This window comes from Tubulanus polymorphus, chromosome 1 (assembly GCF_964204645.1).
Source record: "Tubulanus polymorphus chromosome 1, tnTubPoly1.2, whole genome shotgun sequence".
In the NCBI taxonomy this organism is placed as follows: domain Eukaryota; kingdom Metazoa; phylum Nemertea; class Palaeonemertea; order Tubulaniformes; family Tubulanidae; genus Tubulanus; species Tubulanus polymorphus.
The window spans coordinates 18,798,254-18,819,865 of record NC_134025.1 but is presented as its reverse complement, the minus strand read 5'-3'; the positions used below and the strand labels follow the sequence as shown (position 1 = coordinate 18,819,865).

The following is a 21,612-nucleotide window of genomic DNA, read 5'->3' as shown; positions in this document are numbered from 1 at the left end:
GTACACAGGTTGAGAGAAAACAAACAATGAAATTTACAATTTAAAAAAAAAAGCACAATTATAAAAAGAGAGAGAGAACAGTAGCTTTCAATGTGGGCCAAGCAAAGCCCTTTAGGCCGCTGTCGCAAGCACCCAGGGAAAAAACGAAAGGGAAATGAAGAAACAAAGGGGAAGGACATAAGAGTTGATGATTTTTGATAATTTCAGGAGAGTTTATATGAGTAAGCTAGAGGGTTCAGGAGAGTGAGCAATTATAACAATTAGGGTTATTACATTGATGGATATAGGCGGAGGTGAGATATGGTCTGAGTTTACGTTTTAAATTTTGTTTGCTTTTGTTTTGCTTGTTTGTGGATGGTGCTGAAACCGAAACTGCCAGCAGGTTCTTTGTTACACATCATTAACAATAGTTCACACAACATCAGTCTAAAATAAGTGTCGTGAACGACGACGTTTTCTTTCAATTCTAATCTTAATTACATCTAAATGTAAAATTTGATAATGAGCAATTAAAGAATCGGCTCGATCCGAGTGTCAGGCTTATCGACGTGGACCTAGAATACCCCTTATAAAATCGAGTAACACTGGCTCGACCTTACACAAACCTTTTTGATTCCATACGATCAACAACAGCGTTTTATATATTATATATATATTACATTTTAATTGAAAAAGTTTTACCTCCGTTCGATTTTGAGTTTACTTCATTGTCGTACAAACATTTGTGGATATTCGAAATTTATGTGAACTAACGTATATGTTTTTCATCTTATGAAATATCTTCCGTGCGATTGTGATTTAACATCATTTTCGAACAAACTTTGCGAGGATAAATGATTAATTCGTCAACGAAATCATGGGACGTAATAGAATAACAAATCTGAATAACGCAGTTCATCAGACATTAGATGCTGACGTTGTTACCGAAAAAATAAGGAAAGCGAAACTATCTCCAACGTGGATCCGACAAAAACAGTTTTGGGATGAACTATGCTTTGCAGTATTTTGTAAAAACTCTGATCGGTTGAGGCAAAAACTTTACCGCTTTTGCCAGTACCGGAATATGGATTTCGACACCATCTGCAGTGAGAAACACGAATTTTCACCAGTTTCGGTTATGCGAGATTCACCAACAAGAAGTTATGCGGATGTCTTGAAGAGTCCTTTGCACAAAGTTGTAGAGCATGATTTGGTAAATATAATTGTCATATTCATTATAATTAATTTTCTATTTCAGTGGAATATGAATAATTCCAAATTCAAAACATTTTCTGGTGGGTTCTGTAATACATTGTAGCTGCTCTTTTTCAATGTATAAAGGCCCCCGCACACGAGCAATTACTAGCAACGTATTAGTGAGTTTTGTCAATCGAAAGATCATAAGATGATGATAATGTATAAAAAATGGGAAGAAAAATGGAAGATCGAATCTGGAATATGGGCATTTTCAACATGTTTATAGTTTTTGGCGGTAGGCCTATAAGAGAGTTATATAATTTGAAAGGTCATGAAGATATCTAGAGAATATAAAAAATCCAGAGAACTCTCAGTTCCCGTTTTTTAATAAATCGACTTTGAACATCTTAATTGCGGTCGCTTGTCTCTGACACGTCTCTGACAACAGAATTAGATAAGTCGAATCTGGAAAATGGGCTCTTTAAGCATATTTATATTTTTTGGCGGTATTAGAAAGTTATATCATTTGAAAGGTCATGAAGATTTCTAGAACATATCAAAAATACAAAAAACCTCTCAGTTCCCGTTTTTTAATAAATTAACTTTAAATATCTAAATTGCGGTCGCGTGTCTTTGGTAATAGATTCAGCAAAGTCGAATCTGGAAGATGGGCTTTTTAAACGTATTTATAGTTTTTGGCGGTATTAGAGAGTTATATCGTATGAAAGATCATAAAGATATCTAAAGAATATAAAAAATGCAGAAACCTCTCAGTTCCCGTTTTTTAATAAATCTACTTTGAACATCTTAATTGCGGTCGCGTGTCTTTGGTAATAGATTCAGCAAAGTCGAATCTGGAATATGGGCTTTTTAAACGTATTTATTGTTTTTGGCGGTATTAGAGAGTTATATCGTATAAAAGATCATAAAGATATCTAAAGAATAAAAAAAATGCAGAAACCTCTCAGTTCCCGTTTTTTAATAAATCTACTTTGAACATCTTAATTGCGGTCGCGTGTCTTTGGTAATAGATTCAGCAAAGTCGAATCTGGAATATGGGCTTTTTAAACGTATTTATAGTTTTTGGCGGTATTAGAAAGTTATATCATTTGAAAGATCATGAAGATTTCTAGAACATATCAAAAATGCAGAAAATTCTCAGTTCCCATTTTTTAGTGAATTAACTTTGAATATCTTAATTGCGGTCGCGTGTCTCTGACAATAGATTTAGCAAAGTCGAATCTGGAATATGGGCTTTTTAAACATATTTATAGTTTTGGCGGTATTAGCGAGTTATATCGTATGAAAGATCATAAAAACATCTTAAGAATATGAAAAATCCAGAGAACTCTTAGTTCCCGTTTTTTAATAAATTGACTTTGAACATCTTAATTGCGGTCGCTTGTCTTTGACACGTCTCTGACAATAGAATTAGATATGTCGAATCTGGAATATGGGCTTTTTAAGCATATTTATAGTTTTTGGCGGTAGTAGAGAGTTATATCGTATGAAAGATCATACAGATTTCTATAATATATAAAAAATGCAGAAACCTCTCAGTTCCCGTTTTTTAATAAATTGACTTTGAACATCTTAATTGCGGTCGCGTGTCTCAACCTGTCTCTGACAATAGAATTAGATATGTCGAATCTGGAATATGGGCTTTTTAAACGTATTTATAGTTTTTGGCGGTATTAGAGAGTTATATCGTATGAAAGATCATAAAGATTTCTATAATATATAAAAAATGCAGAAACCTCTCAGTTCCCGTTTTTTAATAAATTGACTTTGAACATCTTAATTGCGGTCGCGTGTCTGTGACACGTCTCTGACAATAGAATTAGATAAGTCGAATTTGGAATATGGGCTTTTTTAACATGTTTCAAGTTTTTGGCGGATTTAGAGAGTTATATCGTATGAAAGATCATAAAGATATCTAAAGATAACATATCAAAAATGCATCATTTGAAAGCAAAGTCGAAAAGTTAGATAATCAATAAAAATGACATCTCTTTTCACAAAATTTAAAGAATCGTTACTTTATACTTTTTAGGTTGAACCACCGAGTCGAGCAGCAGAATTGGTTGAACAAGGACCACCATTAAGGAAAGCCGACAATATTCGTCTGCCTCGTCAAAAAAGGCGACGTTTCACTGACTTCCAAAACCGAACCATGCAACATGAAGCCAGATTAGAATTGCAAAGGCACGACGATCTGTGCACATAAGCCTTGTGAAACTTAAAGACGAATTTATTGCTGACCCTTTCTTTGCCGAAAATGTGAAAACAGGCTATATTCAATCGATATCAGTTTTACCTTCATGCGTGATAATGTTTTCGGAAGCCGGTGTAAATGCATTTCATGATGTGGCTGCAAAAAATACAATATTTTACGATGCAACCGGTTCAGTAGTTCGGAAAGACCCAGGAAAGCCAGATCATTTTTATCACGCTATTGTTTTGGCAAATCCGGTTCCAGGTAGAAATACTCCCCTGGCAGTAGCAGAAATGATAACTGACAATCAGACACAAGTAATGATGGAACAATGGTTGTCACAGTTTCGTTATGCAGAGAAATCGTTATATGGATATAAAAATACTGTAACGCCGAAAAGGATTTCCTGTGATAGAAGTGTAGCTTTCATACAAGCATTTCTGAAAGTATTCAATTTCGAAACAATGGAGGATCACCTGAAACGTTGCCATCGTATCCTTGAGGGCAAGGCAACGACAGACGACTTGCAAAAATCATTGATGCACGTCGGCGCCTGCAACATATTTGAACTGTACAATTAACCCTTTTCGTCGTGATAAATCTTTAAATAAATTCTTAGAACTGATAGAATTAATTAACTTTTCATTTGGAATGTTTCAGAATGAATTCATGCTGGTGTAAATTTTAACTGTATGATAACTCTTTTTAACTTGCGATAGGTTTGAGCTGTGCGATAAATTTTGATAATGAACTGTTTATTTGTAGTATTTTTCAATTGTACAATAATTAGTATGCTTATGATATTCTTTTACTATACCATAGAGTTGAATATATATAAATTGGATACCTTTATATGCATACATCACTTTCATAGATCTACTTGCACCCTAAGTCAAGAGATGGGGGATTTTTACTGAAAAATTTACTGAACAAATTTAATTATAATGAAACATTTTCGTAAGTGAATCGTTTGTATGTGTAACTGGGGTAGCTCTAGTTAGTTACCTAATCGTTGGTGGTAAGCTTTTTATAATCGGATGGGCTTATACCAACGTTAGGGATGACAAGGACCAAAACACGGTTGAAAAAAGTAACACTTCAAAAATATACTTTCTATCCACTTCAGTCCACAATTAATGGCTTAATTCACAAACTAACACAGGTACCTTTCGAAATAATCCAATTCTATGTATGTTTCGAGTGATTAATCAACATTATTTTGAGAAATTAATTAATTTCCTTACAAATTTCGCCATTGGCCGCCATTTCTCTGTATTGCACATGTGGCATGATAAGACAAGGGGACCTACAAGGATTTAGATAAAACTTTCAAGACGAAACGACAATTTTTATTTTTGATGGTTTTCCAACCTATATTTCAAATCTTCGTGTTTTCCATTATAAATAATGAAATAATAAATTCTGGTAAAAGAAAAATGTGAATAAGGGTTGATTTCTTAATATTTTTCAATTTCGTCGTTTCGCTTCGTTAGTTTGCGCTGTTGTCCTGGCCTCAGTCCACAGGTGCCAGCACCTCCAGTAATTTTCAAAATGGCAGCTGTTGACTCTACGGAAATTTACTCTCACTTTACGGCCGATTTGCACATGGATTAAGATCGTCAGGTGAGCTGTTATAGGTATCAGACAAACTACGAATCTGTTGTGTGTCGATTACAACAAAAATTTGACGGATATCTTAAGAGACAATGAAATGCCAGGCAAATTACTCGTCAGTCAAATTGGCTGACGAAGATTTCATACAAAAATGACCTTCCCATTCCTGACTGTGGTTTGTGAAAATATCCGATCGTGAAACTAAACCACAGACAGGTTACTGACTAGGGTAGCTCTTGTGTGCTGTGTCTGAAAAAATAGAGAACATAGCCATTAGAGTTTATATCCTGGGGAACGCCGAATCATCAGTGGATAAGGATGATATATGATTATTAAAAATGTAGGGACAATAATAATATTCAAAGTATTGATAAATCGATTGCATTTCGGAAACTGACCACCTAGAGATACGCGATGTAAGATTAAAGCAAATTACCAATGGTATGTAACCTATTCAAAATGGCACAAAAGGCAAAAGTGTCCTTTGAAATTCAATCGAAATTTGTCTCATTATCTCGATCAAAAGGCGTAACACAATACGCGTTAATTAATGTAGTTTCTATGTCGGTTTGATTATAGGCCAAATATGATTAGTCAGTAACATATCCATATAATGAAATTGAATAGGCGCGCGCCTGTTGTCAATTAAGATATTCAAAGATGTTCGATTAATTAAAAAACGGGAACTGAGAGTTTTCTGCATGTTTGATATGTTAGAGAAATCTGTATGATCTTTCAAATGATCTAATTCGCTAATACCGCCAAAAACTAGAAACATGTTAAAAAAGCCCATATTCCAGATTCTACTTTGCTGAATCTATTATCAAGGACGGGTCAGAGACACGCGACCGCAATTAAAATGTTCAAAGTCTATGTATAAAAAAACGGGAACTGAGAGTTTTCTGAATTTTTTATATTTTTTGATATCTTCATGAACCTTCAAATGCCGCCAAAAACTAGAAACATGTTAAAAAAGCCCATCTTCCAGATTCGATTTTGCTAAATCTATTATCAAAGATGGGTCAGAGACACGCGACCGCAATTAAGATGTTCAAAGTAAAAAAATTACAAATATTTGTTCTTATTTCCATATATATGCTGAATAAAAAAGGAGCGACGGGGAACAGATAAAAATAAAATTCTTTTGTTTTACCTAGATCCGTAGTCAAGTTAATGATAAAAAACGGCCCTCCGGATCATTCATAATTCATAAGTTCTTTTTGTGTTAAGCTATTTTGATAAAATGTCGTTTTACGCAGTCAATCGGGTTGATACTGATAGCGATCGATAATCAAGATCAACAACAGGAAACAATCATTCGCCATTTCAGCAGGGTAGGCCTAATGACACGAGTTTGCATTTTAAGTATTGCCGGCAGTGAGACACGTACGGGAGAACCGGAAATGAGTAACCTGAATCTGGTAGATCCGAAGGCGTTTTTACGAGCATCCGATTTTTGCGATCGATTTCGTGAACGATTTGCTCCGATCGTACGATCGAATCGAACGTTCGTAAAAATGACGATGGATTTGGCTAACCACATGACATAAATATGGCGACGTTGAGGAAAAAAATGTATGGTTTTGAACTACCCGGTGCCGCCATCTTGGAAATCAAATCGCCAAATCGCTCGCCGAGCGAGTTGGTCGATTTCAAAAATCGATCGGAAAATCGTGTTCGTAAAAACGCCGATCGTGAAATCGATCGCAAAAATCGGTGCTCGTAAATGCGTTCCTACGATCGATCGCAAAAATCGGATGCTCGTAAAAACGCCTCGAATAAAGTGATAGCTTCATGTAGGTCCTGGCAGTCTAATAATTACGCATCCACATTCTGCTGAGTCATTTTGTTAATCATATTTGTATAATTTGTGTATATTTTTGTTACGGTACTTTGTTTGATTTTTTGTATGGGTGCTAGCGTTAAGCGGCCTTTCTGGCTTTGCTAACCTGTGTAGATTGTATATATGTTTACATATTGTATTCTATGCAAATAAATCTATTGAATTGAATTGAATTGAAATACTGATGGTTTGTTACAAGCGCTGTGATTGATACGACCGGATTCTGGTCGGCTAGTAACGACTCCAACGACTCGTGAGGGGTCAAGGGGTTCGGGGAACAACTTTAGCGTAGTGGGTTCGAATCCCTTGACGGGTGAAGATGGTCTGTGTGCAGTTTACTTAGAGTTGGTGATTATTCGAACAGTCGTAATGTTCTGTTCTCTCTGTATTGTCTCATGGCGCCCTCTACATAGCCGCCATCTTAAAACGAAGTTCTGGTACACCACTGACTAACCACTTTTTGATCACCCAATCATGAGTCGTGATGGAAAACTTTCAACCAATTGGAGAGGAATTGACATCGAGCCAACCATTACGTAGCTCTCTTCAGTGCTGATACTCCACTAAATTGGTATGTTCCGCGCATATGCCATCAATATGTTGTATATCGCTTGCATATGCATTTTTTAATCTGACTTATTATTGTTAGAAAGTTAGGGCTCGTTTCTTCCTTGCTGTCTGTCAAACATTTCTACGATGATATCCACTGTATGTGTGCAACAAATTCATTGCGGTTTTTCATTTTTCGTCGTGATTCTAGGCCTGCTCTAGTCTAAGAGTAGACGAAGTGTGTTGTTACGCTTTCACCTTTTGTTTACAAGTCTTTAGTCAAGTGTCAGTGACCCCCAACTGTACGAACCCCGTTCAAAACTTTCTTATGTCCAATCCAGATTGCCAGCCCGTGCATTTATTCCTTTGGCCTCGTGTGAATTGCGCATCACACTGAAATTTTTTAGATGAGGTGGATAGGCCTATACTTATTATTTTGCCGATGTTGCATTATTTTAGTAAATGTTATTTAGCTAATGATTATTTCTGCATTGTTATCAGGGAGGTCTAGGTCTAGGTCTAGGGATTCGCAGTTGCCGATTTCCGATGACGGATTTCAATCAAAGTTATGCACCAGTCACTGAAAGTTCCCGTCCTACGGGTGCCGGGAAATGAAAATTAGCGCAAATTAGTGCCGGGACAGAGGGTGAGGCGATCCAGCGAAAAAAAGTGGATTGCATACCGGTAACAGCGCAGCATTAGCGACTAGTCCTTGCGTACGGACCCGATCCACAGCGTCAAATAGCGCTGACATCCTCACCCGCAACGTCGAGCCGAGCGATCTACAGCGCTAGCTAGCGCCATCTTCAACAACAAACTTTTTATTTCCATAAATTCATATTTTTACTGTTTTTAAAAGCTCAATTAGATCACTTTTTTCAAACATTGGTTTGTAATATTTTTCTGATGATATCATTTAATCTTGAGAAATCGAATTCTATCGTAGGCTAATGGTTGAAATGGTTTTAACCTATTCGATATCCAATCTTTAAAATCATACGCCCATCAATAAATCCAGCATCTCTGCAATGCGTTCCTTGTTTGATATTTTTTAACCTTACCAAAAGTATAATGTTTCTTGTGCTGAAAAGTGTTAATGAACAAATCTCTAAATAATTATGAAATTGTATATATAATCATAATGGAGAAAACTATGCCGAATACTTGCAAAAGCTTTGTAGTTTAATTTTATCCAGTAAAAGTATTCCCCGCATACTAAAGCGATCTATATGTTGCCGGGCTGTTTATTCGGCGGTATAATTGATAGCCTCCGTTCGGTGCTGCCATCTTCATGGTCTGCATATAGTTTGAAGTCTTGGCGGGAACAGTGTTAGTTTGTTGGCGGTCGCCTTCCAGGCAACCACTCTGAAATATATGTTGATTTGATTTACACTGTTCCCGCAGGTCTTTCGTTGTTGTTTAATGTTGGTTGGTGGAGTGGACCTCCGGACAGACGAGGCATATACAGGATTTACAAGAAAGCCCCGTCACATATAGTGTAGGAATCCCCGTGTGTGTAGGCGATCTATAGCGCTACAGCAGTGTCAGCAATAGAAATAACGATTCTGGTAGCAGGGAAAAAGACGCAGGCGCTAATTTTCGTTTCCGGCACCCGTAGGTTTTTGATTTACTGGTGCATTGGCAACTCCATACTGAAATGTTATGACATTGAAAGTTTGCTAAACCAATTTTTCAAGCATAACCATGCATTAAGATCACGTGTCCACGGATGTATTATTTTAATGTGTTGCTAATGATTTTATATAGGCCTATGTTATGATGAAGGTAAGTTTAATGGTCATAAACAAAATTATGTCAACAGTTCATGCGTCTTAGCCCTATTGGTTGAGACGTTTTCAGGTGGTAATCAGCACAGCAACATGGCCGACCTGTCGTTTTGAATCAACGAAATCGCCCCAAAATTATCAGAATTTTGATATAACAAATTTGTTGTTTGTTTGTCAGTATTTTATTTTGATTCCCTAGACCTTGATTGGTAACAGGCCTATACCTACAGGAATGAACATTTTTGGGATGGGGTTATGAAAGTGTTAGCATCATTTTGCCGACGGATAAGTTATAGGCCTAATGGAAATCGTAATATTATTATTATTTTTAGAGTACCGTTAGGGTTAGGTTGGAGATTGTTGATAGTTAAAAGGTTTGTAATTCTGAGTCTTGGCCATGTTGGCACAGTGGGTAGGGCGCTGGGTCCAGGGCCCTCCCGCTGGCATTCCACGGGTTTCATGTTCGAACCCAAATTTTCGTTGGTTTCTACTTGAGATTTTCTAAGTCCAACAGTTCTGCGCATACATATTCAGCAATGTCCATTCAGTTGTTGGAACTAAAATCTACGCAACCCATGTTGCGTAAACATAGTCAGGTGGATACGATTACATACTCCCGTGACAGAAGACTGTCTGCATTTTATTAGGTAGGCCTAGCCTTTAGGGTAAGGGTTGCGATATGGTTAAGGTTAAGAGGATCTAGAGTTAGGGTTGAGTGTAGGGTCTCTAGACGGTTTAGGGCCATCTCGATTGTCTGTTTGCCGGAACACCGACTCGAAGTTTTCATGGTTAGTTAGTAGGTAGGAAGAATTTTTATGGCAAAAAACTAGTTTGTCATCTTCTTTAGGCCCTACATGAAAAACAATATCACAAATCGGCGTTGTGCCAAGGAAATTTGTCTAATAGCCTAGATTTTAAAATTTTAACTTCATCCAGAGTGTCATCCATGTGTTCAAAATGAAACAATAATTTGAATATGCGCCCTTAACATTCCAGCCTATTGGAACATTGCCAGTTTCCATGAAAATTATGTTACGCGTTGATGCACGTTTTCACACGATTTATAGGCTACTTGCCTACAAACATACATAGTGCATAGGCCTACTTCGGCGGTGTGCAGGGTTCTTACGGATCAGGGAAATTCAGCAAATTTCAGAATTATTTTTCCCTGTAGGGAATATCAGGCAATTCTGACTCTCTCCTTAAAAATCAGGGAAAAGTCAGGGAATTTGAAAAGTAGCTTGGTCATTTTCTGAAGCTCTGTTTTCAAAGTCAGGGAATTAGAAAAGTAGCTTGGTCATTTTCTGAAGCTCTGTTTTCAGATAGCTCTCTTTTATGATTCCAAGTTGTGAATTGCATCACAGCATGATTTGTCACCACAAAGCTGGAATCACAGAATAAACATAATACTGTGTTCTTGAATGTTCTACTGTTATGGTAGGGTCATTGTAGGCCTAATCTTAATTGAGAACATCAAATGACAATGTAATAGCTGATAGTAGTTCACATGGCCTTTGATTGCTTTACAATAGTTTTTAGAGGGCAAGACATGGGGATCTTAATTATACTTCTCTGATAAGTCCCTGAGTTCTGAATAAATTCCATGATCATATATTAGAAATATGGCTTAGTTAGTAATTGCGATTAGCCGGTTGAAGTAGTTTTCATAACCAAATCAATTAAAATGCAGTCAAAAAATGCACAAAAGCAGACTACAAAGATTTCTGGCTTAAGTGTCCATGACAAGATCTTGAAGCACATTACATTTTTTAATTAAAAGCAATTTGCATCAAGACTTAATTTATTGCTTGGAAAATGCACCAAAGAGCAGTACATTTTCAAAAATTTCTTGGGGAGCACTATGGTGCCTCGTTTTGCTGCTGATGATGATGATCATGGAATTTTGGTTCAAGGATCAGGGAATTTTGGATTAGTAGATCTGTAAGAACCCTGAGTGTGTCGGGCAGCTGGTTCTTGTCATAAATAAAATTTGTTTTAATAAACGTTTTCACTTAGTACCTTTGAAGTCGGGTCAGTCGGGTGATGACAAACAACAGACAATTATTTTGGGATAGCCGAGAGATAGGGTTTGGGATATGTTGAGTGCTCTGTGACTTTGTAGTCGAAGATCAATTAGCGCTTAAATAATTTTCATATTTAACGATAGATAATGTTACATAAATACACAATAATCATTCTTGAGATATTTTAGCTGAAATGTGTGAATTACTGCAATATCAATGATTGATAAGTGTAAATTTGAAAAAGTTTTTAGCCTACTTGGGACTATTTCGTTCACTTTTTATCCATAGATGGAATCCAGTTATTTTAGGAAGTTTTGAAGGCTTGAATGTAATGCCTTGATATTTGGTTGTATCTACCCTAGACACATCTTCAGCCCAACATCTGGTCGGTCAGAATCGAGATGGCCAACTTGCAGCCATTTTTGTTCGCCAAAATCAAATCGTGGGTTTCTATTTCTTCAAATAGCTACTACTCTTACAGTTTTAACCATATCAATTCCAAATTTGGTATGAATGTTCTATGGACCAAGACCTACAAAGCTACTGAGCCATTTCTAGATTTTCCCCCAGGGGCCCCCTATGGTTGGAGCTTCTATTTCTTCAAATTGCTACTACTAATTGTTTTAATCAGATCAATTCCAAGTTAGGATGAATATTCTTTGGACCAATATACTTAGAAAGTACAATGAAACAGGTATTTTTGATCATCCAATTATCACACAATTGGCGGCCATCTCGGTTTCATCAGTACTCATTCGTGGGAGTCCTCCCCCGGCAGGGATTCGAATATGATGGCTTCGAGACTTGCCACGGTACGAAACTCTGCCACACAGACTGAGTGCGCAGCTACATGCGCAGCTTGGATGTCATTATAAGCCAATCATATATTCCATTTTATTTTAGCCCGGGTTTTCCCATTTAGCCTATAGTTCTTCCATGAAATTTACCTCAGCGATTATACAACAAGCAATCTGATTGGTGCAACAAATTTTCGTGCGGCATAGCTGCGCATGTACATGCGCACCCGGTCTACTGTGGCAGGGGTTTGTGCTGTGGCTGAGTGTAGCGATGCGTTCAGGTTCGAATCCCTGCACCGTGGGAGGATGATTCGTGGGTGGAAAAAGGTAAAAAAAACAGCATCAGGGAAACCCTGCATAAGGCATATATGAGTGTCTATTGTAGCTACATTACCATTGTTCACCAAAATTGTTGCCATTGACAAGCTCTATGCATGCAGGGTCCCTACGACTCTTTGATTCATTGAAAACTCCTTCAAAACCAAAAGTATATTTCAAGGTCCTTGAATGTCCTTGAATTTCAACAAAATGCCCAAAAGTCCTTCAAAACTCCTTGAATTTTAAGAAATTGGTAATTAGAAAATGTTAAGGTTTGAGGCCTAGTTATTATAACACTGATTCCACTGAATTAAATGGTTTACTAAGATAAATAGTACCGATTTAGAAGGAGTCGCCAGTAATTGGGATATGAAAGTGATGCATATACTCCTCGAAATTTGAAATGTTCTCCTTGAAAAGTCCTTGAATTTTGGAATTACTGATCTGTAGGAACCCTGCCTATGGTAATTGTGAGATTTAAGGTCTTTGTCTTCTATATGTTCACCAGGGGAAATTGAAATTGTCAGATTGTCAAGCATTTCACTAAGTGGGCAGGGTGTCCCTGGAGCCCTAGTTGTGTTTTGAGCTTGAGAGGGTGGGCTGGAACATTATTTTATGAGTGGCCACCTGTCCTTCAATTTTTATTGGATCTTCACTGGATTTTCAATGCTTGTTCTATGGGTCATTCTTAGATTGTCTCCCATATTTCTATCAATTAAGTGGTAAAATGTTTATTACCAAATCATTACCAAATTTAGTATGAATGCTAGTAAGTTACTTAACTGTTCTTGGATTTGATCCCTTAAGAGTACTCTCAACAGTGGGACCATAATATTATGAGGTTGACAAAATCCACCAGGGGTTGACTAGTTGCTATTTGGGTATTTTATATTTTCATCTACAACAATTTGAATTACAAGTTTTGTACACTGTGTAGGCCTTGAAAAATTTTCCATGAAACTGTACCCTGGTTCCAGTGTTAATGACAGGATTTATCCCTATGATATGAATCGCCGGAAAGGTGGAATTCTATCACCTGGAGAGGCTTATCCACAAAGATAACTTATCATCACTGAAAAACATAGCCCTGGTGTCTATTTGTCTGTTGGAATGCATAAAGAAGGTTTATTCATGTAGGCTGTAGCTTATTCAATTGCACAGAAATGTTTGACAGACAGTTCCATTACCAGTATATGTTTCTTGTAGCCAAGTGGTAGCTCATTCTGTAAGAAAAGAGTTGTATCCAACCACCTAGTCCAAGGGACTCCTATCCTCGATCGTCTATTTAGAAATTTGACCTGTCCACCATCATCATTTCAAGGCTTGCTGAATGATCGTGCGGTGAAAGAGATAGGTTTACCGGTTGTTAACATGGCAAAAGGCATTAAAAGGGTTCATGAGCAAGAACCAAATGTTCAATCAGTAGCACCTAAGCGAACAAAGAACTGCCAATTAGATGGTCCTAACAATAGACAGCGATCTTGTATAGGCCTACCGGATAATCATGATGATGCTGCAACTTCATCTTTACCACCTTCAGCATCATTACCATTGTCGATTGGACCTGCTGAGGGTGATGATATGTCCCACGAAATGTGGCTATATTTTATGTCAAACCATCAATCGGAAGAACAGTATCATAAAAAACTGAGACTAAGGGATGCTGTCTACAGCATAATGAAAGGAGTATTTCCGTACTGTGGTCTGTATATGGTAGGATCGTCGATGAGTGGGTTTGGAGGTCTTCATAGCGATTTAGATCTCTGTCTGATGCTATCTCATCGTCTCATTGACCAAAAGAAAGAAGCTCCTGAAATTCTTGGCATCATTCATGCGGCACTACGCAAGTGCAATTTTATCAAAAAGCTGACTCTCATCAAAGCGAAAGTGCCAATCTTGAAATTTGAGGATCAAATTGCCAATGTAGAATGTGATCTGAACGTCAATAACTGGGTTGGTATCCGAAATACGCATCTCTTGGCGGCGTACGCGAGACTGGATTGGCGTCTTCGGCCATTGGTCATTTATATCAAATACTGGGCTCGTTTTCACGATATTAATGATGCACGTAAGATGACTATTTCAAGTTATTCACTGACACTATTATTGATTCACTATTTACAATGTGGAGCCGAGCCACCAGTCATGCCGTCTCTACAAAAACTTGCACCGAGTAAGTTTAACTGTGATACAGATATACGCACTCTTACATTAAGTGACGCTCTACCTAATTATAACTGCACAAACAATGCTAGTTTAGGCGAATTGTTTCTCGGATTTTTGAAGTATTATTCAGAAACATTTGACTTCGATAGATATGCAATATCAGTCCGTTTGGGAATGAAGGTGCCGAAGGATATGGTGATGGGTATCGAAATACCGCCGCGAACCCAATGGAAACACATTTGCATCGAAGAGCCGTATGATAAATCAAACACGGCTCGGTCTGTATATGATGAATATACATTCCATCGAATAAAGCGTGTGTTCAATGCTAGTTATCAGAGATTACGTAGAACGAGGAATCTCAGTTCACTGTTTGAGACTCCATTCTAGTTATCATTGTTTGGTAGACACTGCCTTACTAGATTGATTTAAGTTGGTGAATTGCAGTGCGAATTTAGTTGACGGGAATCATTATATTGTACTCTCTGTTAGCCATGCTGAATTTGAATAAAATGATGTACAGTAAAATTTGATGTTTGAACCACTAGCTTAATCAACTGTCACATTCCTCATTACGGTTAGAATTTATGGTTATTCAATGAATCATTTTTTTTGAGTTCACTGATGTAATAGTGGATGGAGTCTACTTCAAATACTTAAAGAATATTTGTGTTATGAAACATGTGACTGAATTGATAAGCTTGATGTTGTTAAGCAGTATTTTTGAGATAAGCATTTACCGTTATGTCTTTGTTAGAATTACCGTATTGTTATTTATGTAGGCATGTACGTTAAGTTATCACCACTGCCATCATCTATCATCATGTCTAGAATGTCGGGCCCATAGCTTGAGGGTTGGGGATTTAGGGGTTATGATGAACCGCCCACAATCCGAAAAAGAGCTCTACTTGAAAAATGAATTTTCAGAAATCGAATCTGGGACTTGTCTCATGTACTCCTGGTCAAATAGGCCTGCCTACACGTACTTGCGACTAGCCTTAAACTCAATGGGAAGCCTTGAACTTGCCATCACAACTCAGAGGTTTTACCTTCGAGCACTGTTAAATAAATTCTTGCATTTTAAGGAAAACAGACTGCCCATAAAATCAATCACGCTACAGGCCTGAAAGTTCCTTGTTCATTGTCAATAAACGAATGGTACCAGAAAAAAAATTGAAGAGGGAGTCAGTACTGAATACATATAGTACGTTTAGGGCCTATGGTAGAAATATGGTACGGTAGTTCCTAAGGATGAAAGTTCATGTTTTTTTGAATTTTGTGAAGTGTTATTTTGTAAGTAAAATTGGTTTTATGTAAAATCAGGTCTTAAATTGAAGACCATCCATCAAAGATATTCTGTCCCCTTTTATATTTAAAACAATGCTGTGCATTTTTTATATGCATTCATGAAGCTGTACTTGCTTGTACTTGCTAATAGACTTATTGACATCAAAGGACTTGAATTGATGAGTTAGTATAATGAAACGTATTTTAATACAAATCGGTTTAATGCAATACAAAACTAGTTTTTACTATGATTTCTAGATCTCCTGGTTGAGATATTTTATACAGTCAAAGCTCGTCATACAGCCATCCGTAATACCATCAAATTCCTCTATCGCCAAGAATTTGCTTGTGCGCAGTTCATTTGGTATCTATGTTTTATGTAAATTATACCACCTCTCACCCTTCGCCATAATTGCAATGATATCCTTGAACAGTCCTATAGAAAAAAACATTTGTTAAACTGATGTTAAGAACCAAACTGATGTTAAGAACCAATACATGTGGTCGGCAGTATCACACATTTTCCTTTGTTATCGAAATGAAATAATATATGCCAAGACTGATGCTCTTTTAATGAAAATTTACTGATGTCTAATTCTGGATATCATTCTGGATAAGGTGGATTCTTAAAGAAAATTCATGGCCCAGAACTTCTTAAGGACTTTCGCTGTAGCGAAGTCTATTTTGCTATCGCATATGAAACTTTCTTCCTTTGGTACATAAATACAGTGCAATAGCCCTACTGCTGTACGCACGTTTCATGTCTGATTCATCGATTGTTTCCATGACAACACTTACATATAGGGATATCATAGCCCTACACAATATGATAACAGTCTGTAGCGCGTGTTTTAAAGCAGCGTGTTTGAGAGTTGGAGTTTATCTAACTACTATTTCTAGTATACTTTTGTCTAGTTATTTTTCATGAAATATTAACACAAGAGAGAAGATAATGCTCCTCGATAACGACTTAAGATCCATGATAAGTAGATCGCATTTGCAAACATCGGCATGAAACTTGAACGGAATTTCAAGCCACTTCTCTGATTATTCAACACATTGAAGTCTTTTGATCATGCAGGCATGCATGGATATCCCTTGGTTTTAAATGAAATTCGGATATACTAAAGTTTCTACGGTATATACATATACCGTATTTCTGATATAATGTATAAATTATCTGGTCCCGACTGCTACTTTACATCCGAGGTAGTCTGTATAGATTTAAAACAATCCTTGATCAAGTTAGCACAGTACATCTGAAATATTCCTGCAGTTTCCAGTCTCCACTCATAATTTTGATGGTCATGTTGCTGGTGTTACTACGAGCTTTGACTATGAATCCACAAAAACCCATTAGCTCTCAGGAATTTCACTATGTAGTGTCAATTACTCCTCAGAAAGTTCAAGGGAAAATCCAAGTTCATCACGATACTGAATAGCTCATTTGCTGTTTATTTCCATGCATTATCAGTTCGTGTTATTTTGTAGTAAATAGTCAAGGCTTTCATGTGATATAAGTTTGATGAGGTGGGCCACCAAAATCATGTCCTTTTGGCCCACCGAGATTCATCCTAACTTACTTACTTGGATTTGAAGAGAGTGCTTGGATCTGTCATGTTCATAGTCGAGATACTTAAGAAATTTAAATGGGAGGATATTGATTTCTGTTTGGTATTTCGAGTTGTCTAGTTTATCATGAGCTATTGGGTTAGAATCCCATTATAACTGTTTTTTGCGCAGCATACGAAAAAAGTGCCGAGGCGGATACGGGCGGCTTGAGTGCTAATGGGTTAAGAAAGAAAATCCATTTTGTATGATGATTTCATTGTTTCCCACAAGATTCCTTCTAACGAGGCTCAGCCCTAATGTGAATACCAGTTAGTCTCAAAAAAGCTACTTTAAAAATGGTAAAAAGAAAATAACATTATTGTTGAGTTGATTGCCTTCAAATTGTGATATTGTGTAGCTATCTTAAAGGTCAAGTGCCCTCTAAATAGAATATTGTGTAAAACCTATTTTCTAAATGTGATATGTGTATAAATGATAAGTGTTACTAATTTTGATTTTGGTAAAGCCATTACTGAGAAAGAAAACTTTAAAGTCGGCTATTTTCACCAGTTTGCCGTACACAGCAGGTGCGCGTTTGCTGTGAAAAACCCACGATTGCTGACGTCATTGTAGTCCAACACACATTTCCACATGCGTTGTACCACTGAAGAATAACTAACTTTTGGTACGATTTATGAATAGCGAAGCTATGGCAAACTAATAGATTTGATTTAAAACAATGAATTTAGCTTTATTATATAGATTTTTGAAATAAGCAGTGTACGTCTGAAATAATCCAACAGTTTCCAGTCTCTAATCCCGCACCGCATAATCACCATTCGTAGCGTATTTAAACCTTTTAGAAGTTGTTTAAGATTCCTAAATTCTTTCTGATGATACTGTTATACATAACACAACAAACATACAATGGATAGCCAGCAGTAGAGCTGTGAATAAAGCGAAGGAATGATGTTGTTTTATAGATTTTACATATAGGCTATGTGCTGAGTTCACACACGTGTATGTTTGTTTGGCTAAGATGACGCATGAATGTGGCGCTGACACGCGGCTGGGGCCGCGATGCATACGCTATATAGGACAATGATCCAGCTACATAAGTGATTTTTTTTCTAGAAGGCTGATCCCAGGTCATCATTTATATACTTAAGTATCATTTGGAAAGTAAACCTAAAAAACTAGGAATTAGAGGGCACTCGACCTTTAAGGTTTTCATGCATAGTGTGTAGGTATTGAAGGTTGAAATTTTTTTTAAAGTAAAATTTAAGGGCAAAAACCAATTTTATCACCTTTTTAGCCCACTTAGGATTTAAGTCCTAGCGGGCTATTGCTTTCACTTTTCGTCGGTTCCTTCGTCTGTCCATAGACAGAATCCAGTTATTATAGCTATACGCATTTTGTACCCTGCTTATGCATCTCCACTACGCCCGAAACACTGGTTCAATGCAGGGTTTACCGCAAAAACCCTTGATAAAGAAGGGTACACTCCGCATGGAACCCGCTATCTGCGTAAATCGCATTTTTTTATTGAAATTGTCAAACATTTCACCTTCTAGGCATGGTGTCCCTAGACCTTTGAATAGTTTCCTAACTATGTACCCAGATCATACGCATTGGGGTAGAAGAGCTCTGGCTTGGGTACATACTTAATGAAGGGTCCCTATTATTTTCTAGTAGGGCAGATTTAGGGGGTGTGTGGGGTCTGGACCCCTGCATTCCTATTGAGGCCACCATTTTTGTCAAGACAAAGATTCATTAAAACCTTTAAAATTGCTTTTTTCCAATGTTTTTTTTAAGAAGTATCTATTACCAAAGGAGGGTGGGACCCAGCTAGTAGCTATGACATGGCTGCTTTATCTGAAAAATGCATTTTCTTCTGGACCCTAGCCTCCAAAATTTTTTTGTAATTGCATTCACCCCTGTCCTTCCCCTAATATGTAAATTGATACAATCAAATCCGCTTATACCGTGTCTGGTTTATCCGAATTTTCGGCATAAATGTACATTTTTTAGCCCAAATTTTAATTTAACGAAATTATCGGTTAATCCAATACTGTTAATCTGTATTCCGTTGTAATTTTCTGGTCCAAATGTCACTATTCAATGTATTTTTACCAAGTTAATCCAAATCATAATTATAGAGCATTCAATAGTTTTTCGAAATAATGTTAAATGATATGGATGTTGGTCAATCAGTGTTACTAAAGTGTGTAGTGTATCGATTAGAAATGAAATGAAAATGACCATTCGAAAAAATTATTCTGTAAATAAGCTTTCAATAAGGAATATGATTTTCGACTTACATTTATGGGAAGTGAGGTTCTTTCTGTGGCCATTCCCACATTCCCAGTCAGATATTCATGACACGATTTTGAGAAATAGCCTCTAAAAACCTTATACATGTAGTTTCATTATGGCGACTTGATATGTTAAATACTCAAGGGTCCATGTCCCAGTAACAACCTTGTCTGACCATAACTTCCAGATTTTTCATACTTTTGGGTTAAAATTTCATTTCTCAAGTAATCCGTATAAAATCCTCAGTCAATTAGGATCCGGATGAAGCGGATTTGACTAACACCTTATGCAAAAGTCAGTAAAAAACTTATCCAATTTTCCTTAAGTACACAGCTTTCACTGTTTTCACTGTTATTCATGCTCTCATTATAACGAGTTTCATGGAATTCATGGTACCAGCACTCAACCTCTATAGAATGTTGTGTAACATACATTGCAAAGTTATATGTGTTCATTTTGTAAAAACCTTTGTATAATATATTGTTGATAAGAAGATTTATATGTTTTGCCTTCATGAACCAAGCCAATTCCAATACATTGTTATTGTCCACAAAACTATTATTCCATTTGAATGTTTTTTTTTTCGTACATAAACATTTACCAGAAGGTAAGGGTTTATGTGTATATATATATATCTAAATAAATAATGTGTGATAAGTGGCTAAATGTTGATGTTATTTCACAGTTGCAAGTAATATTCAATAAATCTAAAGTTAATGAATGTAAAATCGTCACATTTGTAATTCTTTCTGGTTTTGAAATGTCATTCTTGTGATTGTTACTTCGTAATTCGATATTGGGAGATGAACTCTCAATAAGTAAAGAAGAGAAAATCTGAATAAGGAACAAGGAACAAGTTACTTGTTCCTTGTTCCTTATTGGGAGATGAATTCTCAATAAGTAACGGGATAAGGAATAAGGAACAAGTAATAAATTTCACTGGGGTATTGTACGTACCTTCGTAATTCGATATTGGGAGATGAACTCTCAATAAGTAGAGAAGAGAAAATCTGAATAAGGAACAAGTTACTTGTTCCTTGTTCCTTATTGGGAGGTGAATTCTCAATAAGTAAAGACGAGAAAATCTGAATAAGGAACAAGGAACAAGTTACTTGTTCCTTGTTCCTTATTGGGAGATGAATTCTCAATAAGTAACGGGATAAGGAATAAGGAACAAGTAATAAATTTCACTGGGGTATTGTACGTACCTTCGTAATTCGATTTGAAAGTGGTGCCTCGTGAAAGGAACTTCGAATTAATTTATACGGGAATTACCACTCATGGACATACACATGTCAATTAAGCTTACCACTCGTGGACATACGCATGTCAATTAAGCTTACTGCTGTATGAATCCAAAAATGCACCATTTTGTTTTTATGAACATGGGCAGAGTTGTTACAGAGAAATCCCCATACATGTTCACCTGTTACGTTTTGAGTTCCCTTTGAAATACCACTCAAAAATACCGCACTGGATATTTTCTTAAGGAAAATAGAAATTAAGCTTGAACAAATAAAAAAATGTTACAATTTTGTTATGGTGTGTCCCTATTTTACTAGGAGTTCAAAAAAATCATATCGTATGTGAGCAACATTATCACGGCAAAGCTCAGATAAATTCCCTTAACTTCCTAGCATAGCCCACTGTTTGACCCTCATATTGTCATCATTTCTAGTAAAATACCGGCCATTGACCAAACAATTCTAATGGTTTCTCTATGGAGCAATTATCTCAGTTGAGATAATTGCTCGTAGTCCACTCCTACCCAATTTTAGAAATATCTGTCTTCGACCTTTTGGACCTTGTTGCATATGTTTTATGGGTATAACAGTTAAAAGAATTTTCACTATTGGACTAATGCATAAGTTTTAAGTGGATACCAGCTTGATAATACCGTGTTGACCCCAGGTGCCACACGAATATACTTCTAGGTTGGCGCTGGAGCTGTTTCATAGTCAATGAGCAT

The 21,612-nt window shown here is 36.8% G+C and overlaps 2 protein-coding genes across 2 annotated transcripts in view; both read left to right on the top strand.

Annotated features, from left to right (window-relative positions):
• Nucleotides 1-7,359: 7,359 nt before the first annotated feature.
• Nucleotides 7,360-21,612, top strand: part of LOC141915452 (mitochondrial import inner membrane translocase subunit Tim9-like) — a 49,656-nt gene continuing 35,403 nt past the window's right edge. Inside the window, exon 1 of the mRNA XM_074806985.1 lies at nt 7,360-7,419. The gene's annotated coding sequence lies outside the window, so the exon portion shown is untranslated. The remainder of the gene's footprint in view (nt 7,420-21,612) is intronic.
• On the top strand, nt 7,457-20,326 carry LOC141915450 (poly(A) RNA polymerase gld-2 homolog A-like). The gene is made up of 2 exons (XM_074806983.1): nt 7,457-7,556; nt 13,530-20,326. The coding sequence occupies exons 1-2, from the start codon at nt 7,545-7,547 to the stop codon at nt 14,877-14,879; spliced, it is 1,362 nt and encodes a 453-aa protein (XP_074663084.1). The 5' UTR covers nt 7,457-7,544; the 3' UTR covers nt 14,880-20,326.